Source organism: Camelus ferus, chromosome 16, assembly GCF_009834535.1.
Source record: "Camelus ferus isolate YT-003-E chromosome 16, BCGSAC_Cfer_1.0, whole genome shotgun sequence".
In the NCBI taxonomy this organism is placed as follows: Eukaryota; Metazoa; Chordata; class Mammalia; order Artiodactyla; family Camelidae; genus Camelus; species Camelus ferus.
Window position 1 is genome coordinate 48,904,626 of NC_045711.1, and position 27,770 is coordinate 48,932,395.

Below are 27,770 nucleotides of genomic sequence, written 5' to 3' on the forward strand. Positions count from 1 at the left end.
TCTGACCCCTAATACATGATTTCCCTTTGACAACATTCCAGACAAATGAAGTGCAGCTTCTCCTTTAACACTTTGTTTTCTCCTATACATTTTTTTCTAGTGACAAAATCTAACTTCTTGTAACTCGAGCCCATTGGTTCTTGCTTTGCTTTCCAGGGTGATGAAAAAAGATCAATTCGTCCTTTTCTCACAGTCCCTCAAATAGTTAGACTGCTGTGGCTATCCCAATCTTCATGGTAAACATTCAGAGATCTTACAATTGTTCCTCAAAATAAAGGATTTTGAATGTTTCAGTTCTCTCTAGTTGAGTGAACAATTTGCACATGTCCATTTAAAAATTGCACCCAGACCAAACAACTGAAATGCAAAGTGGCAGACTATCACTTTCCTTTAGACACCAAACTTGGCAGCCTTATTGTATCAATTTACCTTGTGATCAATAGGATCTTCTAGGTCTTTATTTTTTGTTTGAACCTTTAAACACTTATTAGATCATACATCCTCCAGTTTGAACGCAGCCAGTTGGTTTTTGGAGGTGTATTTACAAGTTGTCACATTTGGACTCTTGTTTAACCAGTTGAGATCTTTTTGGATCCTGGATATCTCTCTTAAGACATTCAGAATGCCTTCTAGTTTCATATTGTCTATAAATTGGATAGGCATCAGGATCCTTAACCATATGATTTATAAAAATATTACACAGCACAGAATGCTGTGCTATGCCATAGTGACCTTTATCTGGTGTATATTAATGTGCACTCCTGTAGATGCACTAATAGCTCACGCTTCTTGCGTATTCACGCTTCTTGTGTGTTCTAACTATGGCCCACATAAAAAATACTGATTTTTTTCATTGTTGAAAAATGTCTTGCCAAAATCAGAGCACGCCTTCATCTACCGTCTGGCAACCGTTAACAAGAAGGAAATCACGTCAGGATACTGAAGCAACGCCGGTTCCTGTGATTACCTCTTTTTAAATCGGTTCTAAAATGTTGGTAAGACTGCCATCATACCAGTCTGCACTTTGGGAGAGGTGATGGCTGGGGTGAGAAGCCATATGAAGAGGGAAGAGGAAATGAGAATACAGGGAAAACACTGTAGTGTTGCAACACTAAATCCTCGGGGTTCCCTACAGACAGCTGGTTTCTCCTCTGCCCTTTAGCTTAAGATGGGCTGGTGTGACAAACCTGATGCAGGACAACGGCTTCAAAGGTTTACCTGGATTGGCGGTTTTACCAAGCAAACGAATGCGGTAAAACGATATGCTTCAAACGTAGGTAGAAACGAGAAATGGAAAAAGAAAACCGTGAAACAGCTCCAGTGCCGCGGTGAAGCTGTAACAGGTCAACGCTATCCACTTGGAGAGCCCAAGATGGCCGGGCGACGAGCCGCAGCAGTTGCCCTAGTGAAGCTCCCCTCGCCCCCGGCCCTACCCAGGGGAAGTCAGGGGCCGCGCCACGCCTCCTCACGTCACCGGTTTACGCAATCCCGCCCGCCCGTCAACGTCCCGCAGGCCGCCGGCCTGGCCGCCAACCCCGCCCCCTATAAAAGCGGGCGACAAGCGCCGCAAGTGAAGCATGCTGGGACTAGCTCTCGGCTCCCGGCAGCCCCTGCGATGGGCGCGGTACGTCAGGAACTGGCCCGCCGCGGCCGTTTTCCGTAAGATGGCGGACCGGCGGCGGCAGCGCGCTTCGCAGGACACCGAGGACGAAGAATCTGGTGCTTCCGGCTCGGACAGCGGCGGTTCCCAGGCCCGGGGCGGCGGGAGCTTCAGCGGTAGCGCTGGAGGCGGCGGCAGCGGCTCTCTGCCGTCCCAGCGCGGAGGCCGAGCCGGGGCCCTTCATCTGCGGCGGGTGGAGAGCGGGGGGGTCAAGAGCGCTGAGGAGTCGGAGTGTGTGAGTGCGCGCGGGCGGGGCGGGCCGGGCCGGGCTGGGGGGCGGGGCGTAGGCGAGGATGCCAAGCTGGGAGTCGATGGTAGATGCTGGGGGTGATGTGTTCCAGAAAAGGAGAGCTATCCCAGTGCGGTTTGCATCTGGAGCCCCTAGGGAAGAGGTGGGGTTGGGGATTTCTGAGGGAGGGCGGAGCTGCTGCGCATGGAAAGCGGATGTTTATTCAGAAATTGGGGTGGGAGGTGAAGAGACAGGATCTCCCTCGGTTGCCACCTTAAAGATACACCTTTCCTTGGCTCCCTTTCCAACCATTTTGTGTTCAGTCTTGAGCTGTCTACCCTCTGCAAATCACAGAACTAATCCATGTCTTCTCTTTTCCTTCAGGAGAGTGAAGATGGTATCGAGGGCGATGGTGAGTAGCGTCATGACAGTTTTTTGTCCATAAACTCAGGTCACTTATTTCCAGCAATTGACATCCTCTCAGACTGTTAAGGATTTAGGGGAGGGTGCCACAGAGTGGCTCTTTGTAGCATAGTGCTTAAGAGCATGCGCTTTCAATCTGTTTTCCATGTGTATATGGGGACTATAATTTTATCTACCTCATAGGTTAATGTCAGAATTAAATGAGAGTTTTAGCTTGACCCACCACAAGCAGTCAGGAGATGTAATTATAATTTCTGTTGCTTTTTTTTTTTTCACATGTTTCTGTTTTCTTTCAGCTGTTCTCTCGGATTATGAAAGTGCAGAAGACTCAGAAGTGAGTGATAGGTTCTTTTTTCTATGATATAGGTTGCAAAGTGTATTTTAAAATCTGTACACACCTGTGATTCAAAAGTACCATGACCTACTTGTAACTCTTGTGCAGTCTTTGTTTATGCTTCTGAAAACTTATTATAAAAGGAAGGTCTTGTTAAGTTATAACAAGGGAAGCATTGTATAAGCCTCTTCAGGGCATGTGTGTTACACTGTTATTAGTAGTTTTTCACCCTGTCTGAAGAAAATAAGGTTCTAAATAATAGAATGAGAACATCCTGAAGCTCTTCACAGGATGTTTGATAGGCCACTTTATGATGCCTGGGTAGTGAAGCCAGCCAGTTGGATATTTTTTCTGAGTTTATCTGAAGACCGCAAAAGAGTAGGATTCTGAGTGTTTGTGTCAGAAACATCCCTCAGTTTATAGAGGTTATCTGTCTTTAGCAGAAAGTTTCCCTAAGCCAAAATTTGTGAGCTTGCTTGTTTTGATTGGATAAACTACTAGAGATGCTATCAGAATGGCTCTTTGTTTCCTTGGGTTGTTGAATAGAGCCCTGAGTTCTGCATTTTGGTCATGGAGTTATATACAGGAGGATCTGGGTTGTGGATCAAAGGTTCATTATATAAGTTTTTAGAGAACTGTTTTACTACGTATTAGACTTTCCATTAAGCCCTGGAGGGGAATTAGTAAGGAAGTCAGACAAACATTGAGGCAATCATAGGGCTTAGGGACGGACAACTGCTAGGGAATAGGGTTAAGTAGGGTGTTAATGGCCGGGTACTAAATCCATCTTAGTCAGGGAAGAATAAATTGGAGTTAACCAGGGAAAGCATGTTCTAGACAGAGGGAACAACAGCTGCAAAAGCCCAGGGGAGACAGGAGAGATGATTGAATATTTGGAAATTTGAAAGTAGTTTGGTGTGACTGGAACATTGTTGGGACAGGATGGATACCAGAAATAAAGGCAAATTAGTGAGCAGGGACCAGGCCAGAGAATGCAGGGGCTTACTTGTTCCCAGTGCCAGGAGTTGTACTGGAGTAAAAGACAGATATGGTTCTGCCTTCATGGAATTTACATTCCAGATCAGAGGGGGAAAATATAGACAGTTAAGTAGGTAATTATAATAATGTTTGGTAAGTGTCATGGTATTGGAAGCATAGGGTGCTTTAGGAGCACATAACAGGGGAAGCTAACTGGGTTTAGAGTCTTTGGAAATGCTTGGAGGGTCGAATGTTCAAATAGAGACCTGAAGGATGAGTAGGAATTAGTCAGAGTTTTCTAAGCAGAGGGAACAGTCTGGGAAGAAAAACTGGAAGGGATGTACTGCATTGTGAGTTGGAGGATATGAAAAGTCTAGTATGACTAGTGGTAAGTGATGAATCTCAGTCCAAATCTTAAAGTACTTTATAAGCCAGGTTAAAAAGTATTTGGATTTTATTATAAGGAAGTAAAAAAGTGTAACAGGGTTTTAAACAAGAATGTGATACAGGTTAGGCTTAAATTTTAAAGCAGTGTTTGTCAGATCCAAGCAACACCTACATCAACAAATCCTACTGAAACAGGATCTTGCAGAGGGAGGGAAAACGCAGACATTTATATGTTGACAAGATCCCACATGATGCTTATACACAGTAATATTTGAGAATTTTTATCATTTTTATAACAGTTACTTCGTGTGCAATGGGGAGAATTGATCTGATGGAAGCAACATTAGAGACAGAAAAACTAGTTAAAGCTATTGGGGAAGTCTAGGAAGTGGCGTGGAGTGGTGGCAGTGAAAATAGAAGTGGACAGTGCTGAAAATTGTTTAGGCTATGGAATTGACAGAATGTGGTGATGAGATGGTTTATTTTCTCTGAAGTCAGTGGTAAAGTTATCTACAAAGAGTATAAGGGAGGTAAGAGGTTTTGGAGTGAGGAATGTTTGCAGCAGTCACTGGAGAATGGAAACATTAGGAAGACTGTCAGGCAGTATGGAGTGTTCAGTGGGATTTGATGACTGAATTTATAGCAGTTTCCCATACAGTATATAAATGAGTTTGGATGTTACCCTAATAGCAAGGAAGGAAAGGCTATTGGAGACTTGAGTGTAGAGGATGAACGGTGGATAAGGCAAGACTGAAGACAGAGCTGTTAAGAGGTTGTTAGGATAGTCCAAGGAACATGGTGGTGCCCTGAAGAAGGGACATACCTGGCAGAGGGACTGGCAAGACATAGACAGATTTAAGAGATATTTAGGTGATACTAACAGAACTTCTTAATTGACTGAAAGTGGAGCCTGAATTAAAAAGGAGTCAAAGGGATGCCTAGGTTGCTGAATGGTGTTATTCACTAAGAAAGGGACCACAGGAGGAGGAGATTTCAGAAAGGACAGTGTTAGGTTGTTTTGGATGATTTGAGATTGAGGAACATGTGGGACTTTGAAGTGGCAGTATCTAGTATGTATTGTATGAAATTTAAGAGAGGGGTGTAGTTCTGCTTTGTCAACTGTGGTAGTCATCAGCCAAATGTGGCGATTTAAACTAATTAAACTTAAAAATTCAATTCCTCAGTTGCAGTAGCCACGTTTTAAGTACTGAGTAGCCACATGGGTGTAGATAAAAACATTTCCATCATCCCAGAAAGTCCTATTGAACAGCACTGGTCTAGATTGGAGAAGACTTGATATCTTGCCTTTCATAGTAATCTGTTACTTGCTTGCATTACTTCTTGGTTACTAACTGTATTTACCTAGACATTTAGTCTTGCCTATTACTTAAAATTTGATCTATATGTTAGTCCACAGGTTAGTTTTTCATCCCTCTCTTTTCTTTACAGTATGTCTTTTTGAAAAGATTTTGAAGGTTGCTCGCTAATGGTTCAACTCAGCATGCTCTCTCTGTCCTTTGTATTTCTTGTGAATTGTCTTTCCATGGATCTGGAAGATACCAGTGTGAGCCAAAGCTTTTGTCTTGCACAAAACTGAATGATGATCACCTAATTCTCTTTCTTTCTCTCTCTCTTTTTTTTTAGTGGAGGTACTGGGGATTTGAACCCAGGACCTCATGCATGCTAAGCAGGCGCTCTATCACTGAGCTATTACCCTCCGCCCACCTGATTTTCTTTCCCTTACAAGTCCTTGCTATTTTTGTCTAGATATTCCTAGTATATATGTTTTTTAAGGCCCAATAATTCTATTAGAATTTGTCTTAGAGTTCATCATTCTAGGTCAGTGCTCACAGGTATGAGATGTGCCATACAGTGTGTTGTGAAACTTCTGTCCAAATATTCTTTTCCTGTCTTCGGTACTTCACCCTTTCTCTCTAATCCTTTTTATCTGTTTGTTCACTTCCTTTGATCTTTAAATATTTTCTTCTTTTTCACTTTTTATTTCTCATAAGGCATTATTGTGTTTCTTATTCACTCTTGTGTTCCTTCTAGTTTTAGACTTTGTATTTGAAATGATTTTTTAAACATTTCTAATGCCTTCCTCAGTTCTTTCATTTCATTTTTGAATTTTTCTAATTCTGAATGATGTTCTTCCATGCCTTATGTAATATTCTTACTATCTTTTTTACTTATTTTGAAATAGAAGTTATAATTTTGATATGATATACACATGTCTTTCTGGCATGCTTTCATTATAGGAATGCTTTTCTACTTTTTTTTCTCATAGTAAGTTTGTATGGGGTTTGGCCTCTATATTTTTCTTTTGTTGATTTTTATGTAAAATTACTTTTCCTGATTTTCAAAGGTAGTATGGCTCAGAGTAGCTTTTTCATAAAAGAGCTCCCTCTTCTGTTGTTGCCCTGTAGTAGTGTTAAAAAATGTGGTAACTTACTTTCTGAGATTTCTTTTTTTTTTTTTTTTTTTACTTTCTGAGATTTCTTGCTTTTGTTCCCTTCTCTAACTTGGTTTGGACCTTCTCTTTTCCTTCATTTCTTTTGTCCCTCTTCTGCTCAATTTGATTCTGTTCTCAACAGGTTTATCTTCAGTATGGGACCCTGTTCTTAAAAGGAACCTTGGCAGCCAGATTGGTTTCAGGATTTCAGAGAGGTTAGACTGCTGTAGCCCTTTCAGACCTTTTCACTGCAGGACCCTTTTAAGCTCACATGTTGTAGAGAGTAAAGCCCCTTCTGATTTCAGCTGTTGTGTTCAGTTTTGTGTTCTATTGAATACTGTTGACTAGTTCAGGGTTCTCCTACTTTCATGTCCGTTGACTCCTCTCTGCTTTCTCCAGCACTGATACCAATCTGATGGAGATCTTGTGGCTATTGATATTTTGTTCGTACGTGTTTATATTTTGAGGCCTGGGGGATACCTTGTAACCTAGTTTTGTTGTGAATGTTGTCCAGAGGGCTTTGATTTTGCTGTCAGAAGCTCCCATTTCATGTATATATTTGAAAAGATCAAAAACTATGCTGCTGCCGTTTTCCCAGAACCCTCCAAGAAAATGTTTTAAACAAATTTGACTATGGAGGGGAGGCTAGAGAGAGGATAGCTGGAAAGAAGTCTATGAGGTCAAGAGAAGGTTTGGAATTATTTTTTAAAGTTGGAGACTCAAGTATGGCTAAAAATTGAAGAAATGAGTAGAAAAGGAAAGAAAAGGGAGAGAGAGGTAATAAGTGTACTGGTGTCCTTGACTGAGTATGTGAGAAGAAATAGGAACCAGACAAGGAAAACATCTTCATTAGAATTATAGAGAGGTGGGAAGGAAAGGTGTATGAGGAGGAAGCTAGTATTCCATTCTTTGTTTTGTTTTCCTTGTGAAATAGAAGGAAGGACATCAAGAATGGTTGTTGGTGGCGGGACAGTGCAGGAGTTCTGAGACTAAAGATAGTTTGGGTAGTTGAGATTGGAGGTGACACTGATGTGTGAAGTTGTATGATTTTTTTTTTTAACTCCCTGTAGTGATAATCAGTAGTCTCATTGTAGGCCTAGAAAAAGCAGACCTTTTGGTTAATCTAGTCCTGGGCCCATGGGAGTAGGGGGCTTGAGGGAGTTGCTAGTAGTGATTGAAATGAGTGGGCCATAGAGTCTAGGGAGAGAGGGAAGTGAGTGTGGAAAAGGACTGATTGGTAGGGAGAATGTGGAAAGGTCAAGGGAGTGGATGTCTTAAGAAGTTGGAGATGAGAGGGTAAGGGAATAACTGGGGAAATCAGGAATAACAGGCAGGATTATTTTTAAAAACAGCTTTATTGAGATATAATTTATGTGCCGTTCAATTTACCCATTTATTTATTTATTAATACTTAAAAAAAATGGGGGGGTAATTAGGTTTATTTCTTCTTCTTTTTCTTTTTTTAATGGAAGTACCTGGTTTTAAACCCAGGTTTAAGTGCTAAGCACTGCATTCTACCACTGAGCTATACCCACCTCCACAACTTACCCATTTAAGGTAAACAATTCTTTTGTTTTTAGTATATACAAATATGTGTGACTATTGCCGCAGTCAATTTCAGAACATTTTCGTCACCTCAGAATGAAATCCTGCAGCCTTTAGTTGTTATCCACCCTCTGCAGTTCCCATCCTCATTCCCTCCAGCCTTAAGCAGCCACAAATCTTTCTGTTCTAGAGATTTCTCCATTCTGGCCATCTGTATGAACGGAATCATATATATGATAACATAATGTAATATGACTGGCTTCTTTCACTTAGCATAATGTTTCCAAGGTTTTCATCCAAGCTGTAGCTTGCATCAGTACTTCATTCCTTGTTATGGCTGAATGATACTGCATTGTATGATTATACCACATTTTATTTATCCATTCGTCCAACAATGAACATTGGGTTTCTATTTTTTTGTTACTGTGAATAATGCTGCTGTAAACCCTAGTGTACAAGTTTTTGTGTGGATGTATGTTTTCATTTCTTTTGGGTATGTATGTAGGAATTGTGTAGGAGTTGTGAGTCATATGGTAACTCTGTTTAATCGTTTGAGGAATTGCCAAACTGTTTTCCAAAGCAGCTGCACCATTTTACATTCTCAGCAGTAATGTATGGGGATACCAATTTCTCTGCATACTCAACAACACTTACTATTGTCTTGATTTTTTTATTGTAGCCATCCTAATCAGTGTGAAATGATACCTCATTTTGATTTGTATTTTTCTAATGACTAATGAATAATCTTGAGCATTTTTCTTGTGCTTATTGGCTGTTTGTGTATCTTCCTAGGAGAAGTGGCTATTCAGATACCTTGTCTGTTTTTTTATTGGATTGTCTTTTTATTATTGAGCTGTAAGAGTTCTTTATATATTCTAGATGTAAGTTTCTTACCAGAGACATGATTTGCAAATATTTTTTCCCATTCTTTGGGTAGTCTTTTCACTTTCTTGATCATGTAAAGTTTCAATTTTGATAAAGTCCAGTATATCTGTTTCTTCTTTTGTTGCTTGTGTGTTTGGTGTCATATCTAAGAAGCTTTTGCTGAATTTATGCCAAATCAAAAGTCATGTTTTCTTCTAAGAGTTTCATAGTTCTTATATTTTAGGTCTTTGGTCCATTTTGAGTTAATTTTTGTGTAAGGGGTAACATAAGAGTCTAACTTCATTCTTTTGCATGTGGCAGTTTTGATCAAAGTCTGGGGCATTTAAATTTAAGATTTTTTTAAAGTGGATCAGGTTTACTTTAACAAAATGTATAGCAGTTCCAGGTGAGACTGGTCTGGATTGTGTATGTGGAAGTGGATGACTGAAGTGGAGGTGAAGACTGTGAACTCACTGCCAAAGTCTTTAAGTCAGTGACAGGGTGGGGCCCAGGCAGAGGCACAGAGGTACAGGTTTCCGCCTTGAGTGTCCCTGTGAGACCTTTCGTAAGCTGAAATGGCGTAAAGCAAAGAAGCAATGACCTTAGGACACATCTTGCTAAGGGATGCACAAAATAAATTGAGATAAAGCACAGATGCTCACAGTCATGGTTCAGAGCTGTGGCACCTTAACGGTGAGAGGCTGAGTGTAGCTCCCAGGGAAGGAGCTTGGCTGTGCCGCTCTCTGCTTGGGGTGCGGAGCTACCTGGATGACAGCTCACTGCAAAACAAACATTGAGTGCTATTTTCACTTTTGCCTTTTTTCTTACAACAAAAATTCTCTTAAAATTTCTTTCAGTTTATGAAAACAGGTACTAATGTAGGTCTTTCATAAAAGTGAACTTTCAAAAAGCAGGGGATACCTGTATAGCTAGGTGATAGGAGCCTCAGAGGAGCAGGAGTTTAAAATGTGGTGGCAGAGTTAGAGACACTGAGAATGAGGAAGATACAAATTTTACCTCCTACTCTGCAATATGTGGGGAGTGGAAAAATGAGCTAAAGCCTCTGCATGAGAATTCTGCCAGGAGCGCAGTTGCTTCAGAGGAGAGCTAGGCTTTAGAGTTGGGAAAAGTGTTCACTGAATGAGAGAGTCAGCACTAGGAGAGTTTGTCCCTGAAAAAGGGTTTTGATGTCAGCCCATAGCCAAAGGGGCTTGACCCTAGGTTAGCACCTTGGCTTCAGTGAGACCAGACTTTGACTCTGATTTGGAGTCTCCTCAGCACTGTGCTATTTGTATCTTTCTGTCCTGCCCTGGAAACAAAATTAGATTCTCATTTGGAATAAAAGAGTTGCCTCATTTGACATTCCACCACAGACTAGAGAGGATAGAGCATAAAACAAAGTTGTCATTAATCGTGCTGGTACTATTTTAAGATGTTTGAATTCAGTCAGTGGAGGGGGTAGGGGGAGTAATGAATTAAGGTCACTTATACACCAAGCAAGATTCTTGCAATTTCTGCTACAAAACCTGTAGGGAACATAGGACCAAGGAAAGAACTAAATGATTAACACCCACCTATCCCCGACTCAAGAGGAGAGAAAACTTACTGTGATTCATGAAAAATGGGAAGAATCAAGGGTACTTGGTTGTTAAAAAGCTGTAGGTAAAGGCTTGGTTCTCATAGTGTGGGCATGGTCAGGCAATCCTCCTCAGTTCTGTGGGTTTTATAACAGTATCACCTTTCTAGGAATCCTAACCCAAAACACTTACAGGCTGAAATATCCTGATGCTGAGTAGGAAATTAAGGGGAAGGGGAATTATTAATTGCCTTGTTTGGATCAATCAGGCAGACTCAACCGTATTTCAAAAAAAGGTCAGAAACTTAGAGCTTGAGGGCTTGCTTCATCAGGAATCTCACAGTGAGTCTCTTTGACCAGATTCCTGAGGCCTTCCTGGGTCTGGAGTTAGGAGACGGTCTGGTTCAGGTTGAGGGTCAGACCCAATAGGAGAATAAGAGACCAATGTACACGTACCTACCAGGTGGCAGAGGTATACTGGTACTGTGACATGTTAACCCAGTAGTGGGGACTAGACCACCCTACCCTCCCTTGAACTCATTACTTTGTGTCCTTACAGGTCTCTAAATGTACTTCCCTAGTCTATAGCTCTGCCTCCTTAGGTCCCAGCCTTTGGAGGACAAGGATATGAGAGTAACTTTAGTCTAATGCCAGTCCCCTTAACATGAGCCTTAGCTGCTCCTTTTCCCTGCCTAGAACTAGCCACACCGCTATTGCCTAACCCTTTTTTATTTTTTAATTGAAGTGTAGTTGATTTCTGCCCAGTCTTTTCTAGTGGCCCCTATTTAGAGGATGGCCTAAGGATCCTTCTTTTTTTGGGGAGACCCAACACTGTATGTTGGGATTATCCAGTCTTTTTTTTTTTTTCCAAAATTTTTCATTATTGCTTTATTTTGAAATAATTACAGATTCACAGTAAGTTTAAAAAGGAGTACAAAGAGGTCCTGTGTACTCTTCACCGAGTTTCCCCCAATCATCCAATCTTTTTAAAATTGAAATATAGTTGATTGGATTATCTAATCTTGATTTGGTAAGACAGGCAAGAAGGTGGAGAGGAGAGAGCACTTGGGCTTTAATTTTTTTCATTTTTAAGGTGTGATGGTTGTACAAGTTTTTCTAAAGTTTTCCAACTCAAAATTTTATGATTGTCATTCTGAACAGAGTTGTGGGCTAAGGGACTCATGCTGCAGAAAATTAGTATTCATATCATAGACATCAAAATGTAAGCCACTATTTTCCAACTTGAGGGTAATAGTGCTTCAAGAAATCATGGAGTGAGTTATAAGGATTTGCAAATTCACTAGCTCTACTCTCATTATCTATAGACTAATCTACACCTCCCACCTTTATGTACCACTATTTTTGAATATGTATTAATAATGTGAATGTATTTTAAAGTATTATTGAATGTCTAGCAGTTGTTTGTCATTACATGTTTTCTCAGTCAGTGGATACTATACTGAGCTATAGTCTCATGGGGATCCATGAAAATTTTAAATCCTAAAAGGGAGTTCACATAGTTTAAAAGGGTGGGAATGTCTGCTCTAGGCCATTTTGAAATGAGAGTATTCACAACTTGAGTTAGAGTGTAGTTATTAGGCCCTGCATGTTTAAGAGACAATTCATTGAGAGAGAGAGAAAAATTATTGACGAAGATAAAGCTCCTTCTGTATACTAGACACTTAAAGGCCTCCCATCCATATCCCCTGGGCTCCTTCCCTAGAGGCTGCCACTGTGTTTTTCTCCCCCTTCCAGTTTTATTGAGATATAATTGACATGCAGCACTGTATAAGTTTAAGGTGTACAGCATGATGATTTGACTTAACATCATGAAATGATCATCATGATAAGTTTAGTGAAAGAGGCTGCCGTTGTTAACAGTTCCTTGCATATCTTCCTGGAAAACCCACAGGGATCTATTATAGCACATGTATGTATGTATATATATTTTTAAATGTGCTTTTTATTATTTTAACAATGCTTCTGTTCTGTAGAAACTTCAGTAAGAATGTTGATACATTTACTTTTTTTTTTTGCCGTCATTTAACATTTTTTATTGATTTATAATCATTTTACAATGTTGTGTCAAATTCCAGTGTTCAGCACAATTTTTCAGTTATTCATGGACATATACACACTCATTGTCACATTTTTTTCTCTGTGAGTTATCATAACATTTTGTGTATATTTTCCTGTGCTATATAGTGTAGTCTATTCTACAGTTTTGAAATCCCAGTCTATCCCTTCCCACCCTCCACCCCCCTGGTAACCACAAGTCTGTATTCTCTGTCTGTGAGTCTATTTCTGTCCTTTATTTACGCTTTGTTTTTGTTTGTTTGTTTTTGTTTTTGTTTTTTAGATTCCACATATGAGCGATCTCATATGGTATTTTTCTTTCTCTTTCTGGCTTACTTCACTTAGAATGACATTCTCCAGGAGCATCCATGTTGCTGCAAATGGCATTATGTTGTCGGTTTTTATGGCTGAGTAGTATTCCATTGTATAAATATACCACCTCTTCTTTATCCAGTCACCTGTTGATGGACATTTAGGCTGTTTCCATGTTTTGGCTATTGTAAATAGTGCTGCTATGAACATGGGGTGCAGGTGTCATCCTGAAGTAGATTTCCTTCTGGATACAAGCCCAGGAGTGGGATTCCTGGGTCATATGGTAAGTCTATTCCTAGTCTTTTGAGGAATCTCCACACTGTTTTCCATAGTGGCTGCACCAAACTGCATTCCCACCAGCAGTGTAGGAGGGTTCCCCTTTCTCCACAGCCTCTCCAGCATTTGTCATTTGTGGATTTTTGAATGACGGCCATTCTGACTGGTGTGAGGTGATACCTCATTGTAGTTTTGATTTGCATTTCTCTGATAATTAGTGATATTGAGCATTTTTTCATGTGCTTTTTGATCATTTGTATGTCTTCCTTGGAGAATTGCTTGTTTAGGTCTTCTGCCCATTTTTGGATTGGGTTGTTTATTTTTTTCTTACTGAGTCGTATGAGCTGCTTATATATTCTGGAGATCAAGCCTTTGTCGGTTTCACTTGCAAAAATTTTCTCCCATTCCGTAGGTTTTCTTCTTGTTTTATTTCTGGTTTCCTTTGCTGTGCAGAAGCTTGTAAGTTTCATTAGGTCCCATTTGTTTATTCTTGCTTTTATTTCTTCTAGGAGAAAATTTTTTAAATGTATGTCAGATAATGTTTTGCCTATGTTTTCCTCTAGGAAGTTTATTGTATCTTGTCTTATGTTTAAGTCTTTAATCCATTTTGAGTTGATTTTTGTATATGGTGTAAGGGAGTGTTCTAGCTTCATTGTTTTACATGCTGCTGTCCAGTTTTCCCAACACCATTTGCTGAAGAGACTGTCTTTATTCCAATGTATATTCTTGCCTCCTTTGTCAAAGATGAGTTGACCAAAAGTTTGTGGGTTCATTTCTGGGCTCTCTATTCTGTTCCATTGGTCTATATGTCTGTTTTGGTACCAATACCATGCTGTCTTGATGACTGTAGCTCTATAGTATTGTCTGAAGTCTGGGAGAGTTATTCCTCCAGCCTCTTTCTTTCTCTTCAGTAATGCTTTGGCAATTCTAGGTCTTTGATGGTTCCATATGAATTTTATTATGATTTTTTCTAGTTCTGTGAAATATGTCCTGAGTAATTGTATAGGGATTGCATTAAATCTGTAGATTGCCTTGGGCAGTGTGACCATTTTAACAATATTGATTCTTCCAATCCAAGAGCATGGAATATCTTTCCATTTTTTAAAGTCTTCTTTAATTTCCTTCATCAATGGTTTATATTTTTCTGTGTATAATTCTTTCACCTCCTTGGTTAGATTTATTCCCAGATATTTTATTACTTTGGGTGTTATTTTAAAGGGGATTGTTTCTTTACTTTCTTCTTCTGTTGATTTATCGTTAGCGTAAAGAAATGCAACTGATTTTTGAACGTTAATTTTGTAACCTGCTACCTTGCTGAATTCTTCAGTCAGCTCTAGTAGCTTTTGTGTGGATCTTTTAGGGTTTTCTATATATAGTAACATGTCATCAGCATATAATGACACTTTTACCTCTTCTTTTCCAATTTGGATCCCTTTTACTTCTTTCTCTTGCCTGACTGCTGTGGCTAGGACTTCCAGGACTATGTTGAATAGGAGTGGTGATAGTGGGCATCCTTGTCTTGTCCCAGATTTTAGTGGGAAGCTTTTGAGTTTTTCACTGTTGAGTACTATGCTGGCTGTAGGTTTGTCATATATAGCTTTTATTATGTTGAGATATGTTCCCTCTATACCCACTTTGGCGAGAGTTTTTATCATAAATGGGTGTTGAATTTTATCAAATGCTTTTTCTGCATCGATTGAGATGATCATGTGGTTTTTGTCCTTTCTCTTGTTGATGTGATGTATTACACTGATTGATTTGCGTATGTTGAACCAGCCTTGTGTCCCTGGGATGAACCCCACTTGGTCATGATGTATAATCTTTTTTATGTGTTGTTGGATTCTATTTGCTAAAATTTTGGTGAGGATTTTGGCGTCTATGTTCATCAGTGATATTGGCCTATAATTCTCTTTTTTTGTAGTGTCTTTGCCTGGTTTTGGTATCAGGGTGATGGTGGCTTCATAGAATGAGTTTGGGAGTATTCCCTCCTTTTCAATCATCTGGAAGAGTTTGAGAAGGACTGGTATGAGTTCTTCTTTGTATGTTTGGTAGAATTCCCCAGTGAAGCCGTCCGGTTCTGGACTTTTATTTGTAGGGAGGTTTTTAATTGCTATTTCTATTTCCTTTCTAGTGATCGGATTGTTCAAGTGTTCAGATTCTTCTTGATTCAGTTTTGGTGGACAGTACGTTTCCAGAAACTTGTCCATCTCCTCTAGGTTATCCAGTTTGGTTCCATATAGTTTTTCATAATATTCTCATATGATATTCTGTATTTCTATTTTGTTTGTTGTAATTTCTCCATTTTCCTTTCTTATTTTGCTAATTTGTGCTCTCTCTTTTTTCTTCTTTGTGAGTTTGGCCAGAGGTTTGTCGATTTTATTTACTTTTTCAAAAAACCAGCTTTTGGTTTGGTTGATTTTTTCTATGGTCTTGTTAATCTCTATTGTATTTAATTCCTCTCTGATCTTTATTATTTCCTTCCTTCTGCTGCTTTTTGGGGCTTTTTGTTCTTCTTTTTCTAATTCATTCAGGTGGTGGGTTAAATTGTTTATTTGAGATTGTTCTTCTTTTTTGAGGAAGGCCTGTATCGCTATAAACTTCCCTCTTAGCACTGCCTTTGCTGTGTCCCATAGGTTTTGAGTGGTTGTGCTTTCATTATCATTTGTCTCAAGGTATTTTTTAATTTCAGCTTTGATTTCCTCATTGATCCATTGTTTTTTCAATAACATATTGTTTAATCTCCATGCTTTCCTTTTTTTCTCCTTTGTTTCTCTGTTGTTGATTTCCAGTTTCATGGCATTGTGGTCAGTAAAGATGCTTGAGATAATTTCTATCTTCTTAAAATTGTTGAGGTTTCTTTTGTGCCCAAGTACATGATCGATCCTGGAAAATGTTCCATGTGCACTTGAAAAGAATGTATATCCTATTTTTTGGGGGTGTAATGCTCTGAAAATATCCACCAAATCTAGTTTTTCTATTGTAGTATTTAATTTCTCTGTTGCCTTGTTTATTTTCTGTCTGGAAGATCTGTCTAGTGATGTTAATGCAGTGCTAACATCTCCAACTATGATTGTATTCCCATCAATATCCCCCTTTATCTCTGTTAGTAATTCTTGTATGTACTTAGGTGCTCCTATATTGGGTGCATATATATTAACGAGTGTAATATCCTCATCTTGTATCACTCCTTTAATCATTATAAAATGTCCTTCTTTATCTTTCTTTATGGCCTTTGTTTTAAAGTCTATTTTGTCTGATATCAGTACTGCAACACCTGCTTTTTTGGCTTTTCCATTTGCATGGAGTATCCTTTTCCATCCTTTCACTCTCAATCTATATGTGTCCTTCTCCCTAAAGTGGGTCTCTTGTATGCAGCATATTGAAGGTTCTTGCTTTATTATCCAGTCTGCCACTCTGTGTCTTTTGACTGGAGCATTTAGTCCATTAACATTTACAGTAATTAATGATAGATGTGTGTTTATTGCCGTTTTGAACTTATCTTTGCAGTTGAATTGGTATATCCTCTTTGTTCCTTTCTTCTTCCTTTTGTGGCTTGGTAATTTTCCTTTGTATTATCATGGATTTTATTTAATTTTTGTGACTCCTTTGTAAATTTTTGGCTTGTGGTTACCCTTTTTTGTAAATCTATCAACCCATTACTATAACTGTTTTTATTAAACTGATAGTAACATGATCTCAAACCCATCCTACTGTTAAAAAAATTTAAAAAAGAAAGAAAAAAATATTCTATATTTCCCTGCCTCCCTCTCCCACTCTCAGTGATTTGTATGTCTTCTTTTATAATTTCATGTTTACTTTATTTGTAATTCATGAGTTATCACCTTTCCAGTTGTGTGTTTCTCATTTCTGTAGCATCCTGCTACTTTTCTATTTAGAATAGCCCTTTCAATATTTCTTTTAGCATGGGTTTAGTGTTGCTAAACTCCTGCAGCTTTTTTTTTGTCTGTGAAACTCTTTATTTCTCCTTCTATCCTCAAGGATAGCCTTGCTGGATAAAGGATCCTAGGCTGCATCTTTTTTTCATTCAGGGCTTTGAATATATCTTGCCACTCCCTTCTGGCCTGTAGTGTTTGTGTAGAGAAATCAGCTGAGAGCCTTATGGGGGTTCCCTTGTAACTTACTCTTTGCTTTTCTCTTGCTGCCTTTAGAATCATTTCTTTATCCTTGACTCTGGCCATCTTGATTATGATACGTCTTGGTGTGGGTCTATTTGAGTTCTTCCTGTTTGGGACCCTCTGAGCTTCCTGTACTTGGATATCTGATTCCTTCTTTAAGTTTGGGAAGTTTTCAGTCATGATTTCTTCAAAAACCTTTTCAATCCCCTTTGATCTTTCTTCTCCTTCTGGGACCCCTATTATGCGAAGATTGGGACGCTTTATATTATCCCATAGGTCCCTTATGCTATTTTCATTATTTTTTATTTGCTTCTCTTGTAGTTCTTCTGAATGGGTGCTTTCTATTGCCCTGTCTTCTAGATCACTAATTCGTTCCTCTGCATTATCTAGTCGGCTTTGCACAGCTATTAGATCATTCCTCATCTCTGTCAATGAGTTTACCCATTCTACTTGGCTCTTCTTTATAGCTTCAATTTCATTTTTGACATATTTTATATCTCTAAACACTATCTCTTTTAATTCCTTCAGCAATTCGATCACTCCTTTTTTGAAATCTTGATCTAGTAGGCTATCGATGTCTATTTCTTTGATCTTTCTTTCAGGGGATTTCTCTTGTTCTTTTAATTGGGAAAGGTTTTTCTGCTTCTTCATCTTGCTCATACCTCTTTGGCACTGTGGTTTATGGATTATCAGTTGTTTATTTTGGTCCTTAAGGATTTTATCTATCTGATGCCTATTTAGGAATAGAACTTAGGAAAAAAAGAAAAAAAAATGAGAGAGAACGAATTTTAAAAGAAGGGAGAAAGAGGGTTTGAAAACAGTGTATAATGAATAATAGAAGAGTGACTTGAAGCAGAGTATTAATCGGGTTGAGACGTCCTTTTGAAACCTTTACAAAAAAAGGAGGGGGGGAGATGAATAGATGTATTTGAAACCTGTGTCTAATCAATAGCAGGACATCAAAACCCAAGAGAAATAGAAATGAATTAAGAAGTAAAGATTAAGAGAGTAATAGAAAATAGAACAGGTAAAAACAGATTAAAAAAAAGGGGGGGGTTTGTCGGTGTTCTCCTGGAGTCTGTGTGCTTTTAATATGAAGTCTTTCTGTCTTCATCCTGTTTTGGAAGCTCAGCTTGCTGTTTTCAGAGGCCCTCTGTTGGCGCCCTCTTCTTTGCTGCTCCCAGCACCTGTCGGCAAGCAGATCGCGCCTCCTCCTAACACTGGGTCAGGTGCAGGTCTCTGCTGTGGGCGGGTGGGTCGCTGCCCCTCCGGATGCCGCAGTCAGATGTTGCAGACTGGCCGGGTAGGAGGGCGGGTCGTGCCCCCTCCCAGCACCTCGGTCAGGGGCTGTGTTCCTGCCCCGAAGGCGGGGGGGGGGGGGGGGGGGGGGCCCGCTCTCGCTCTACCTGCGCCGCAGCCGGTAGCTCCGCTGCTCTGTGCGGCTGCGCGCTCCGCCCTGGTCGGCGCTCCGCGGGTGGGCTCGGGGAAGACCGAGGGACAGCCCTGTCCCTGCTCCGAGCCAAAACCCAGCTCCTTGTTTGTCTTTGTGGAGCAAGTTCTCTGAGGGACCAGGATGGAAGGATCCTATCTGCCCCGGGCTGCAGGCCAGTCTCAGTCTGGCCTTTGAGGCTGCTAAGCCCTTCGGTGCGGATGCAGGTTTCGCCCCCGCCCCCGCCCCCGCCCCCGCCTCCGCCCCCGCCCCCGCCTCCGCCTGAGTGCTCAGCGCGGAGGATATGGCGGCTGTGCCTGAGCCCCGCCTCTCTTCCCCCGAAAACTTTCCGCGGGTTTTCAGAGATGGGGGTGTGCACCCTTCCCCCCGAGAGCACATCAACCTTGCTGTTTTATGGAGGGCCCAGGTTGTTCTGCCCTGTGCACCCACAGCCACGGCGCGCAGCCCCTTGCGTTCCCCGGGGCTGCCTCCGTGCAGGCCACTTCCGTCCTCCGCCCGGCTTGTGCAGCCTGGCCCTGCTCGCGGCTGCCGGCCCGCGTCTCAGGCTGGGTGTCGGGGGGACGCTCTGTGCCCGTTTAACTTAGTTCTGTTAGTCAAGGGCTGCTCTGTACAGATCCGAGCCTCGGAGGCTCCCCCTCAGTCCCGCTGGCCTCTCAGTTGGAGAGGGGAGACCCAGCGAGCGAGCGCCAGTCCTCCTTTGCCGCTCCCTCCCCGCGGGACCCGTCCTGCACTGCTTTGCCTTTTGTTCTTTCTTTTTTCCTTTTCTCCTACCAGATTTTTGGCGTCTTTATCTTTTGAAGAGGGCGATGTTCTGTCGGAGTTCCACAGGTGCTCTGGTTGGCTGAGTGGGTCTGTAGTTGTGGGTCTTGGTGTATCTGTGGGAGAGGGTGACCTGCGAGCGTCCTTCTACTCCGCCATCTTCTCCTGATACATTTACTTTTAATTCTTACATTGTAGTAAAATTTGTTAGATGTTTTCCTAAAGAACGGAAAATTTAAAAATGCACTGTTCAGATCTTACCTCCATGGCTGACAGGGAAACTTTTTTCAGGGTGATGAAGGGGAGTACAGTGAAGAGGAAAACTCCAAAGTGGAGCTGAAATCAGAAGCCAATGATGCTGCTAATTCTTCAGCAAAAGAAGAGAAGGGAGAAGAAAAGCCTGACAGCAAAGGCACTGTGACTGGAGAGAGGCAAAGTGGGGATGGACAGGTTAGTACCCACCAGAGGCCTCCATTTGGGTTCTGGAATAGAGGCTCTTAACCTTGGAGTAAATAAGGAGCCCTTTTTCTGTCCAACAGGAAAGCACAGAGCCTGTGGAGAACAAAGTCGATAAAAAGGGCCCTAAGCATTTGGATGATGATGAAGATCGGAAGAACCCAGCATACATACCCCGGAAAGGGCTCTTTTTTGAGCATGATCTTCGAGGGCAGACTCAGGAGGAGGAAGTCAGGTAACAGCCACTTGCTACTGCTATGCAGTATGTTAGTTACGTTAGTATGTATTTAGTGCTTTCGCTGTGCCAGGCACTTTGCTAAATGCTTCACCTGTATTGTCTCATTTACCATTCACAACATTTTAAGGTAAATATTATGATTATCCCTCTTGTACAAACGAGCAGAGTAAGACTTAGCACATTTAGTAATTCTTAGTGGAGGAGCTGGGATCCAGACCCACACTTCCACTGCCTTCCTAAGTACTCTGAGGCTCAAGGCCTCTGGGGATATGAAATACTTACACAGGTGGCCTTAGAGGAGAGAAGTGTTTCCAGAGTGCCAAGTAGTTTGAAGTGAAGTCTTTCCTCATTTTTGTTCCTGTTAAATTTGAGCCCACGGGCCCTAGGGTGCTGTGATGCCCTCTTGCTTTTGGAAGGCCCGTTTTGTATAACCTGTCTAGGAAGATGGAGAGACTACCTGCGTTCCTGCTGTTTCCCTGCCCAGCCCTGTTTATTTCATGAACATCTATTTGGCAGAGTCTGCCAACCTAAGACACTTTTCCCTGGTTTTAACCAGACCCAAGGGACGTCAGCGAAAGCTATGGAAGGATGAGGGTCGCTGGGAGCATGACAAGTTTCGGGAAGATGAGCAGGCTCCCAAGTCCCGCCAGGAGCTCATTGCTCTTTATGGCTATGACATCCGCTCAGCTCACAATCCTGATGACATCAAACCCCGAAGAATCCGGAAACCCAGGTGAGGAAATTTGGGAGCCTACACTGTTGGTATTTGCAGGAAAAAAAACTCTGCTTTTTAAAATGCCATTCTAGCTCATAATTGAATGGATGAGGAATATTGGAAGTTTCTGTGACCCTCAGTTTATATCTCTAGTGGCGCTACTTGTTATTTCTCCATTCTCCATTTGTTCAGGTTTGGAAGTCCTCCACAGAGAGATCCAAACTGGATTGGTGAGCGGCCAAATAAGTCCCATCGCCACCAGGGTCCTGGGGGCACCCTACCACCAAGGACATTTATCAACAGGAATGCTGCAGGTACTGGCCGCATGTCTGTTCCCAGGAATTACTCTCGATCTGGGGGCTTCAAGGAAGGTCGTGCTGGTTTTAGATCTGTGGAAGCTGGTGGACAGCATGCTTGCCGGTCTGGTGAGACTGTTAAACATGAGACTAGTTACCGGTCCCGGCGCCTGGAGCAGACTCCTGTCAGGGATCCATCTCCAGAAGCAGATGCTCAAGTGCTTGGCAGTCCTGAGAAGGAAGAGGCGGCTCCGGAGATAGCAAATCCTACTCCTGACGCTGCACCACCGGCCCCTGACAGGCCTGTTGAGAAGAAATCCTACTCCCGGGCAAGAAGAACCAGAATCAAAGCTGGAGATGCAGTCAAGGTTGCAGAGGAGGTGCCTCCTCCACCTGAAGGGCTGACCTCAGCACCTCCAGTCCCAGAAACTACCCCTCCTCCACCTGCTAAGACTGGGAACTGGGAGGCCCCGGTGGATTCTACTACAGGTGGACTTGAACAAGATGTGGCACAACTAAATATAGCAGAACAGAATTGGAGCCCAGGGCAGCCTTCATTCCTGCAGTCACGTGAGCTTCGGGGTAGGTACCTTAGGGTTAGTGACTAGCTTTATTCTCTTTGCATCATTGGATTTAGGGGCATGGGACTTAAGTCTCAGGGTTGTGGTGTCTGATGATATCTTTATTTTCATTAACTACAAGAAACAGGTGGATTCATAGATATATTCATCCAAAGATTCTAGAGCCATTTTATCTATTATGCAAGACTACCCCACTACTTTGCTTACTATTAACTGGTCAGTCATCAATATTGAGCTCCTGAGTGCAGAATCCTTTACCACTCTCTGTGGAAAAAGTAGAAGAAAGCAGTGTTCTTATTATTTGAGCTAATGGTTAAATGTTTGAAGGCAAAAGCTGCATTTGAATTTGGATGAGTATCTTCTAATCTCTTTTAAAGGAAAGCCTCTCAAATTTCCTCAATCTTCTAGAGCCAAGATGCCCAGTAGAACTTTCTGTAATGGTGGTGCTTTTGAATACTTGTAATGTGGACAGAGTGACTGAGAAACTGAACTTTTAATTAATTGAAATTTAAATAGCCACATGTGGCTAGTGGGTATCATGTTGGACAGCACAGTGCTGGAGACTAGGACCTATCTCCCACCCTTCTTGCTCATTCATTTTTTCTTCTTCCAATCAGAGAGATCAAAGGACCTTTTCCTTAGTTTTTGACATCTAATTCGAACTTAAAGATTGGAATTCCTCATTTGGACTGGGAATTTCAGCATCCTTCTCTGGTGTGCATGATTTTTGAACACCAAAAACGAAGATAGTCTAAACTGGACCTGGAGTTGATCTTTGGATAGAGGAGTTCACTCTCCTGCCAGTGCCTTATCACTGGAAGATAGTCTCTAGAACATTCCTTTTTTGTCCTGAACGTTCCTTCAGCCAGAGGGGAATCTCTTCCCATACTTCCTAGCCCAGACCTCTGTGGCAGGAATGATCAGGTAGATTTAGAACATCCTCCCCTGTCCAGTTGTTGCTCCGAAACTTTAGGGCTGAGATTTTTCAATGTGTTTGATAATCTAATGTACTAATGATAACCTCCCAGGAATTCTGTACAGGGAAGTATTTAATGGGGAGGTTTTGAACTTGCAATTTTCTCACTGAAGTAATTTTTTTAATGTTCAAAGGCTTTATTGCTATATCAAGGTGGTAGGCAGTGGGGGTGAATTTCCAAATGCTAGTGTTGATAGGAAGCAGAGATAGTTTAAAAGGAATTTTGTTAGTTTAAAAGAAGAAAGCTATTCCCTGTGTTGGATTCTTCAGCCTGTCATTTTCTTGATGGTATCTTTAGTCCCATTCATATCTGTCTGCTCTGCAGCGGTGACTTTTTTGGTATATTTCAGGTATGCCCAACCACATGCACATGGGAGCAGGACCTCCACCTCAGTTTAACCGGATGGAAGAAATGGTACAGAAGGGGGAAAAGGGTAGATGTAGGGGGTTGCATGTCACAGCTTGCTCACTGTTTAAACTGAATCAGTTTTCCCATGTTTCCTATGTTTCTTTTAACTTGGGTCTTCAGAAATGTAGGGTACTATCTCGGTTTAGATCTTGATGCTTTTCATTGGTTTTTCAATTCATTTTGCACATTTTTTGAACACTGTCATTACCAAGTAAGTGCTTTGCAGTGCCTAAAGGAGGGTGGAACTTGATGAGAGTCAGCCCTTTGGAAGTCTTCTTGTTCAGACATCTTTCTTTATTTCAGGGTGTCCAGGGTGGGCGAGCCAAACGCTATTCATCTCAACGGCAAAGACCTGTGCCAGAGCCCCCTGCCCCTCCTGTACACATCAGTATCATGGAGGGACATTACTATGATCCATGTGAGTTTATTCTTATTTTGGGGTACCTTTCTTGGCAGGCGAAGTGAACTAAGAGACCAGCCTCCTGCCTCCTGAATTCCCCGTCTCACCTCTTACAGTGATTAACAAACATTCTCTGGTTGCTGTTTTCTTCACATGGAAAATTGAGAACATCTTTTCAAGGGTTTGGGAGACAAGAAGACTTGTCTGTGTGATGTGAAGAGTGAGGGTTTATGAGAGTCCCAATGTGATATCTTACAGTGCAGTTCCAGGGACCAATCTATACCCATGGTGACAGCCCTGCCCCACTGCCTCCTCAGGGCATGATTGTGCAGCCAGAAATGCACCTTCCCCACCCAGGTAAGCTTTGCACCTCTGCTTGTATGCTTCCAGTACATGAGGATGTGTGTTGGGAGCTTCACAAACCCCATCCTCCTGAGCTCTGCGCTGCTTGCTTGTGAGGTTGGCCACTTTGGCTGCTTGGGCAACAAACTCCTCTTGGGTCCATCCTGAGGACTTCATCCTGAGCCTGTTTGTGCTGAGCAGTCCAGCCAGGCCATCCTGTGGAAATGGTATTATCTTCTGTTTCAATTTTGTTTTCTTCTCCCTGTCCAGGTTTACATCCCCACCAGACACCGGCGCCTCTGCCTAATCCAGGCCTCTATCCCCCACCAGTATCCATGTCTCCAGGACAGCCACCACCTCAGCAGTTGCTTGCTCCGACTTACTTTTCTGCTCCAGGCGTCATGAACTTTGGTAATCCCAGTTACCCTTATGCTCCAGGGGCACTGCCTCCTCCACCACCTCCTCATCTGTATCCTAACACGCAGGTGAGATGGCTAGTGAGATTTGCCTAGGTACACAACCTTTAAAAAATCAGACAGGAATGTAGTATAGGGAGAATCCTTAAGGAATTTGAGAAAACATTTCAATGCTGTTGATTTGCATGTGGTGCCAGGACGCCTCTTGGTGGTCAGGAGCTGGAAGTGCAGCTTATGTAATGCCCATCATGTGTTTATTCTCTTCTGTTTCTTTAATGGTGTTTCATTCAGGTATTTTGGTATGTCTTAGGTGGCCATGTCTACTGTTTGTTCAACTGCATAAAGGAGCTGTATTCTCCTTACCAGCCCTTCCCCGCCCTGTACTGTTTAATTCCCAACAGGTTGACACCATCTGGTATCTGGAGTGTCACCACTGAGCTCAGTCTCTTCCATTTGTCAGCTGATGGTAGGAATTAGAGAAAATTGGGCAGTACTTTGAAGAAATGGGAAGCATGTTAGGACATATTAAGGCAGAAATGAGTGATCACTTTATTTTAAAGGAGGGCAGCTTAAAGATTTTAAAAATTAAAAATTTCCTATACTCTTACTTTGGTACCTGAATAATATTTCCTGTTCATCACAGTTTGGATGAATTAATTGCTTTTTTTTCCTTCTTGCTTTTTGGGGTCCCAGGCCCCATCACAGGTATATGGAGGAGTGACCTACTATAACCCCGCCCAGCAGCAGGTGCAGCCAAAGCCCTCCCCACCCCGGAGGACTCCCCAGCCAGTCACCATCAAGCCTCCACCACCTGAGGTATGAGAGCTTCCCTTGTTTAGGGCACATTCTACGTAAGTGGACCTTCCTTCTCTTCGGATTATCCTCCTTTTCTGAGTGTGTTTCTATGGAAAGGGGTTCGTTCTTTCTTTCTTTCTTTCTTTCTTTCTTTCTTTCTTTCTTTCTTTCTTTCTTTCTTTCTTTCTTTCTTTCTTTCTTTCTTTCTTTCTTTCTTAGTAATGACCTGATAATAAATTCCAACTTTATTATTTCAGGTTGTAAGCAGGGGTTCCAGTTAATATGAATTTCTGAATATTTAAAATCTAGCATCATATAAAAGTAAGTATACAAGTTACTATGACTCTTAGAACATTTTAAAACTAATATTCATGCTTACTTGCTTAACAAACAGTCACCTAATTAATGCTTTAAGTTGTAAGCATGGGATATCTCGGGGTTAGGGGTTGCTTAGAGGAATCCCAAAATTTGCCTGTTTCTTTGTTTTGTGAGTGGATAGAACAAGATTGAGTAGAAACCATTATTTAATTTGGCAACATTTCATTTGGGAAGCTGCAAGGAAAAAATGCAGGAGGGCATTCTTTATTAAGGAAAAGGGAAATCTAAATTTGAGGTGTTACAGCAGAGCCAGTTCTAAAGGTTATGGAGGGGAGAGACCATGGGGGGTTTGTTGTGTTGTTTTGTTTTAGGGATATTACTTTAAGATACGTTCTTTAGAAATGTAGCTTTTTGAAACTAAGTCGTAAATGCCCAAAAGGTCCACTAACACTTTGGTGGCTCTTCCCTTTTTTCCCACCCTTGTCAGGACAGCAGAGGTGAGAACCCAGAAGAGAAGAGAATACCACAGCTGTCACTACCAAGAGGGCTTCAAAGATCCAGGGTGGCTCCTGCCAGCAAGCAGCTGAGTGAGGGGGACCCCCACCTTCCTCTGAGGACAGGCTCTGTTGGAGAAAGGGAGAAACCAGTGGACTTCCTCCCATTTCCAGTGTTTACTTGAGTTGGCTGTGCTCAGAGGAGCAGAGATCTGGACAGTCTGGGCTCCCGGGTCTCCATCTAGGAGCCCACATCTTTCACTCTTCTTCACTTCCTCCTGGGAACTTCAAGCGTCTTCTGCTCCCAGGGGAGCTCCTCCCTGTTTGTTTTGTTTTCTAAGATGTTTGTTTTTAAAGCCTGGCTTGCTATTGTTAAATTGATATCCTTTTAGTTTTCCTCTTTCTCTCTTTTTCTCTCTCTCTGCCTTTAAATGAAACAAGATCATTCTCTGGTTTGCTAGCTCCTCTGAGTTCTCTTTTGGTTCTTCCCTGCATCCCAAATAATTGAGAACTTACCAGCCAGTCTTCCCCCACTAAGTCTACAAAGAGCTGACCTTTCATTTTTGGTTGGCCTTTATTATTGTATACTTGGACTCTCTTAACTCTTCTAACCCTGTGGAAACATTGGTGTCTGCACAGTGTCCCATTGTGGAGAAAAGCTCAATGAATGCGGTAGGAGCCCTTCTTGACTGCATTTTTTAGGATTCTGAGCCTCCATCTATCTCTGTACTCTGGTAGGCTTCAGTTCTGTACTGAAGGCAGAGTCTCAACAGTGGGGAGAGATGGCAAACCAGATGCTTTAGTGAGAAAGGGAGGGTGGAGTGAGAGCCTTTGCACCTCAGGGGTGTGTATTCACACAGTCCTCAGGGCTCAGTCTTTGAGGTAAGTGGCGTTTGAGGGCTCTGCTCTTCTTTCTATCCCATCTGCCACACCCCCTTTTCCAGTTGCTGTGGACCAATGCATCTCTCTAGAGGCAAACCCAGTAAGCGCTCTTCCCTGTCCTTTGCAATTGCTCTTCTCCATGTCTTTCCGGCTATAAGTGTTCTAGATGTTACTACCTTATTTTCCCTAAGTTTTACTTCTGTCCTTGCAAACAGAAGATACCACCCCTGGGCTTAAAGCCTAAGGAAGACAGTCACTTTCAGGGCAAGGGCTCCTCCCTCCTTTCCTCCCTGTCTGTGGCACTGAACCACTCCCCTGCTGCCTCTGCGGAAGAGATTCCTGTTACTGCAGCACTTGAATCTGCCAGGGGTGACTTGGCCACTGTCCCTGTCCTATAAAACCTGAGGGAGAAGGTGGCAGTTGTGTCTCTCCCCGAGTCACGTCACTAATTCTGTTTCTTCTCTTCAGCAGCTGGCTTAACCACTCTGAGTCACAGGTGTGGGGTGGGGAAGGGAGAGAGGCACTCAAACTATAACCCCCCAAGGAGGAAATAACTAAGAGATTCTTCCAGGGGTAGCTGGTGGTTGTGCCTTTTGTGTAGGCTGTTCCCTTTGCCTTAAACCTGAAGATGTCTCCTCAAGCCAGTGGGCAGTGTGCCCAGATTCCCAGACCTTAAGACACTGTGACATTTGTCTCTGTTGGTCTGCTGTGTTGTGTTGCAGGAATTTCTCCATGTGTATTGTTGTTTGTTACTGTTTTAAAGGGTGCACCTATGTGATTGGCATTGTGATTTGGAGATAATAAAATTTAGACATGTAAACTTGGCTCCTTTGCCAGTGTTTTGCATGAGTCTTGATTGGGAGGAAGGGAAGAGGACTCCCCAGTTCCCTAGAGTCATAGTCACAATTCAAGCCAGCTCAGACATGTGAAATGGAAGCCTAAAGAGGTGAGGAGTCCCTGTGAGGCCACAAGTGACCGTACTTCTGATCAATTTT

The 27,770-nt window shown here is 42.0% G+C and overlaps 1 protein-coding gene across 1 annotated transcript; it reads left to right on the top strand.

Moving 5' to 3' along the window:
* Positions 1-1,577: 1,577 nt before the first annotated feature.
* CASC3 (CASC3 exon junction complex subunit) lies at positions 1,578-27,600 on the top strand. Its single transcript, XM_032457963.1, has 14 exons — positions 1,578-1,895; positions 2,274-2,301; positions 2,609-2,646; positions 19,749-19,907; positions 19,997-20,148; positions 20,708-20,884; positions 21,059-21,744; positions 23,070-23,134; positions 23,432-23,546; positions 23,787-23,885; positions 24,141-24,355; positions 24,980-25,102; positions 25,339-25,402; positions 25,887-27,600. Exons 1-13 carry the CDS (start codon positions 1,578-1,580, stop codon positions 25,360-25,362), a joined length of 2,199 nt encoding a protein of 732 aa, XP_032313854.1. The 3' UTR covers positions 25,363-25,402; positions 25,887-27,600.
* The last annotated feature ends 170 nt before the right edge of the window (positions 27,601-27,770 follow it).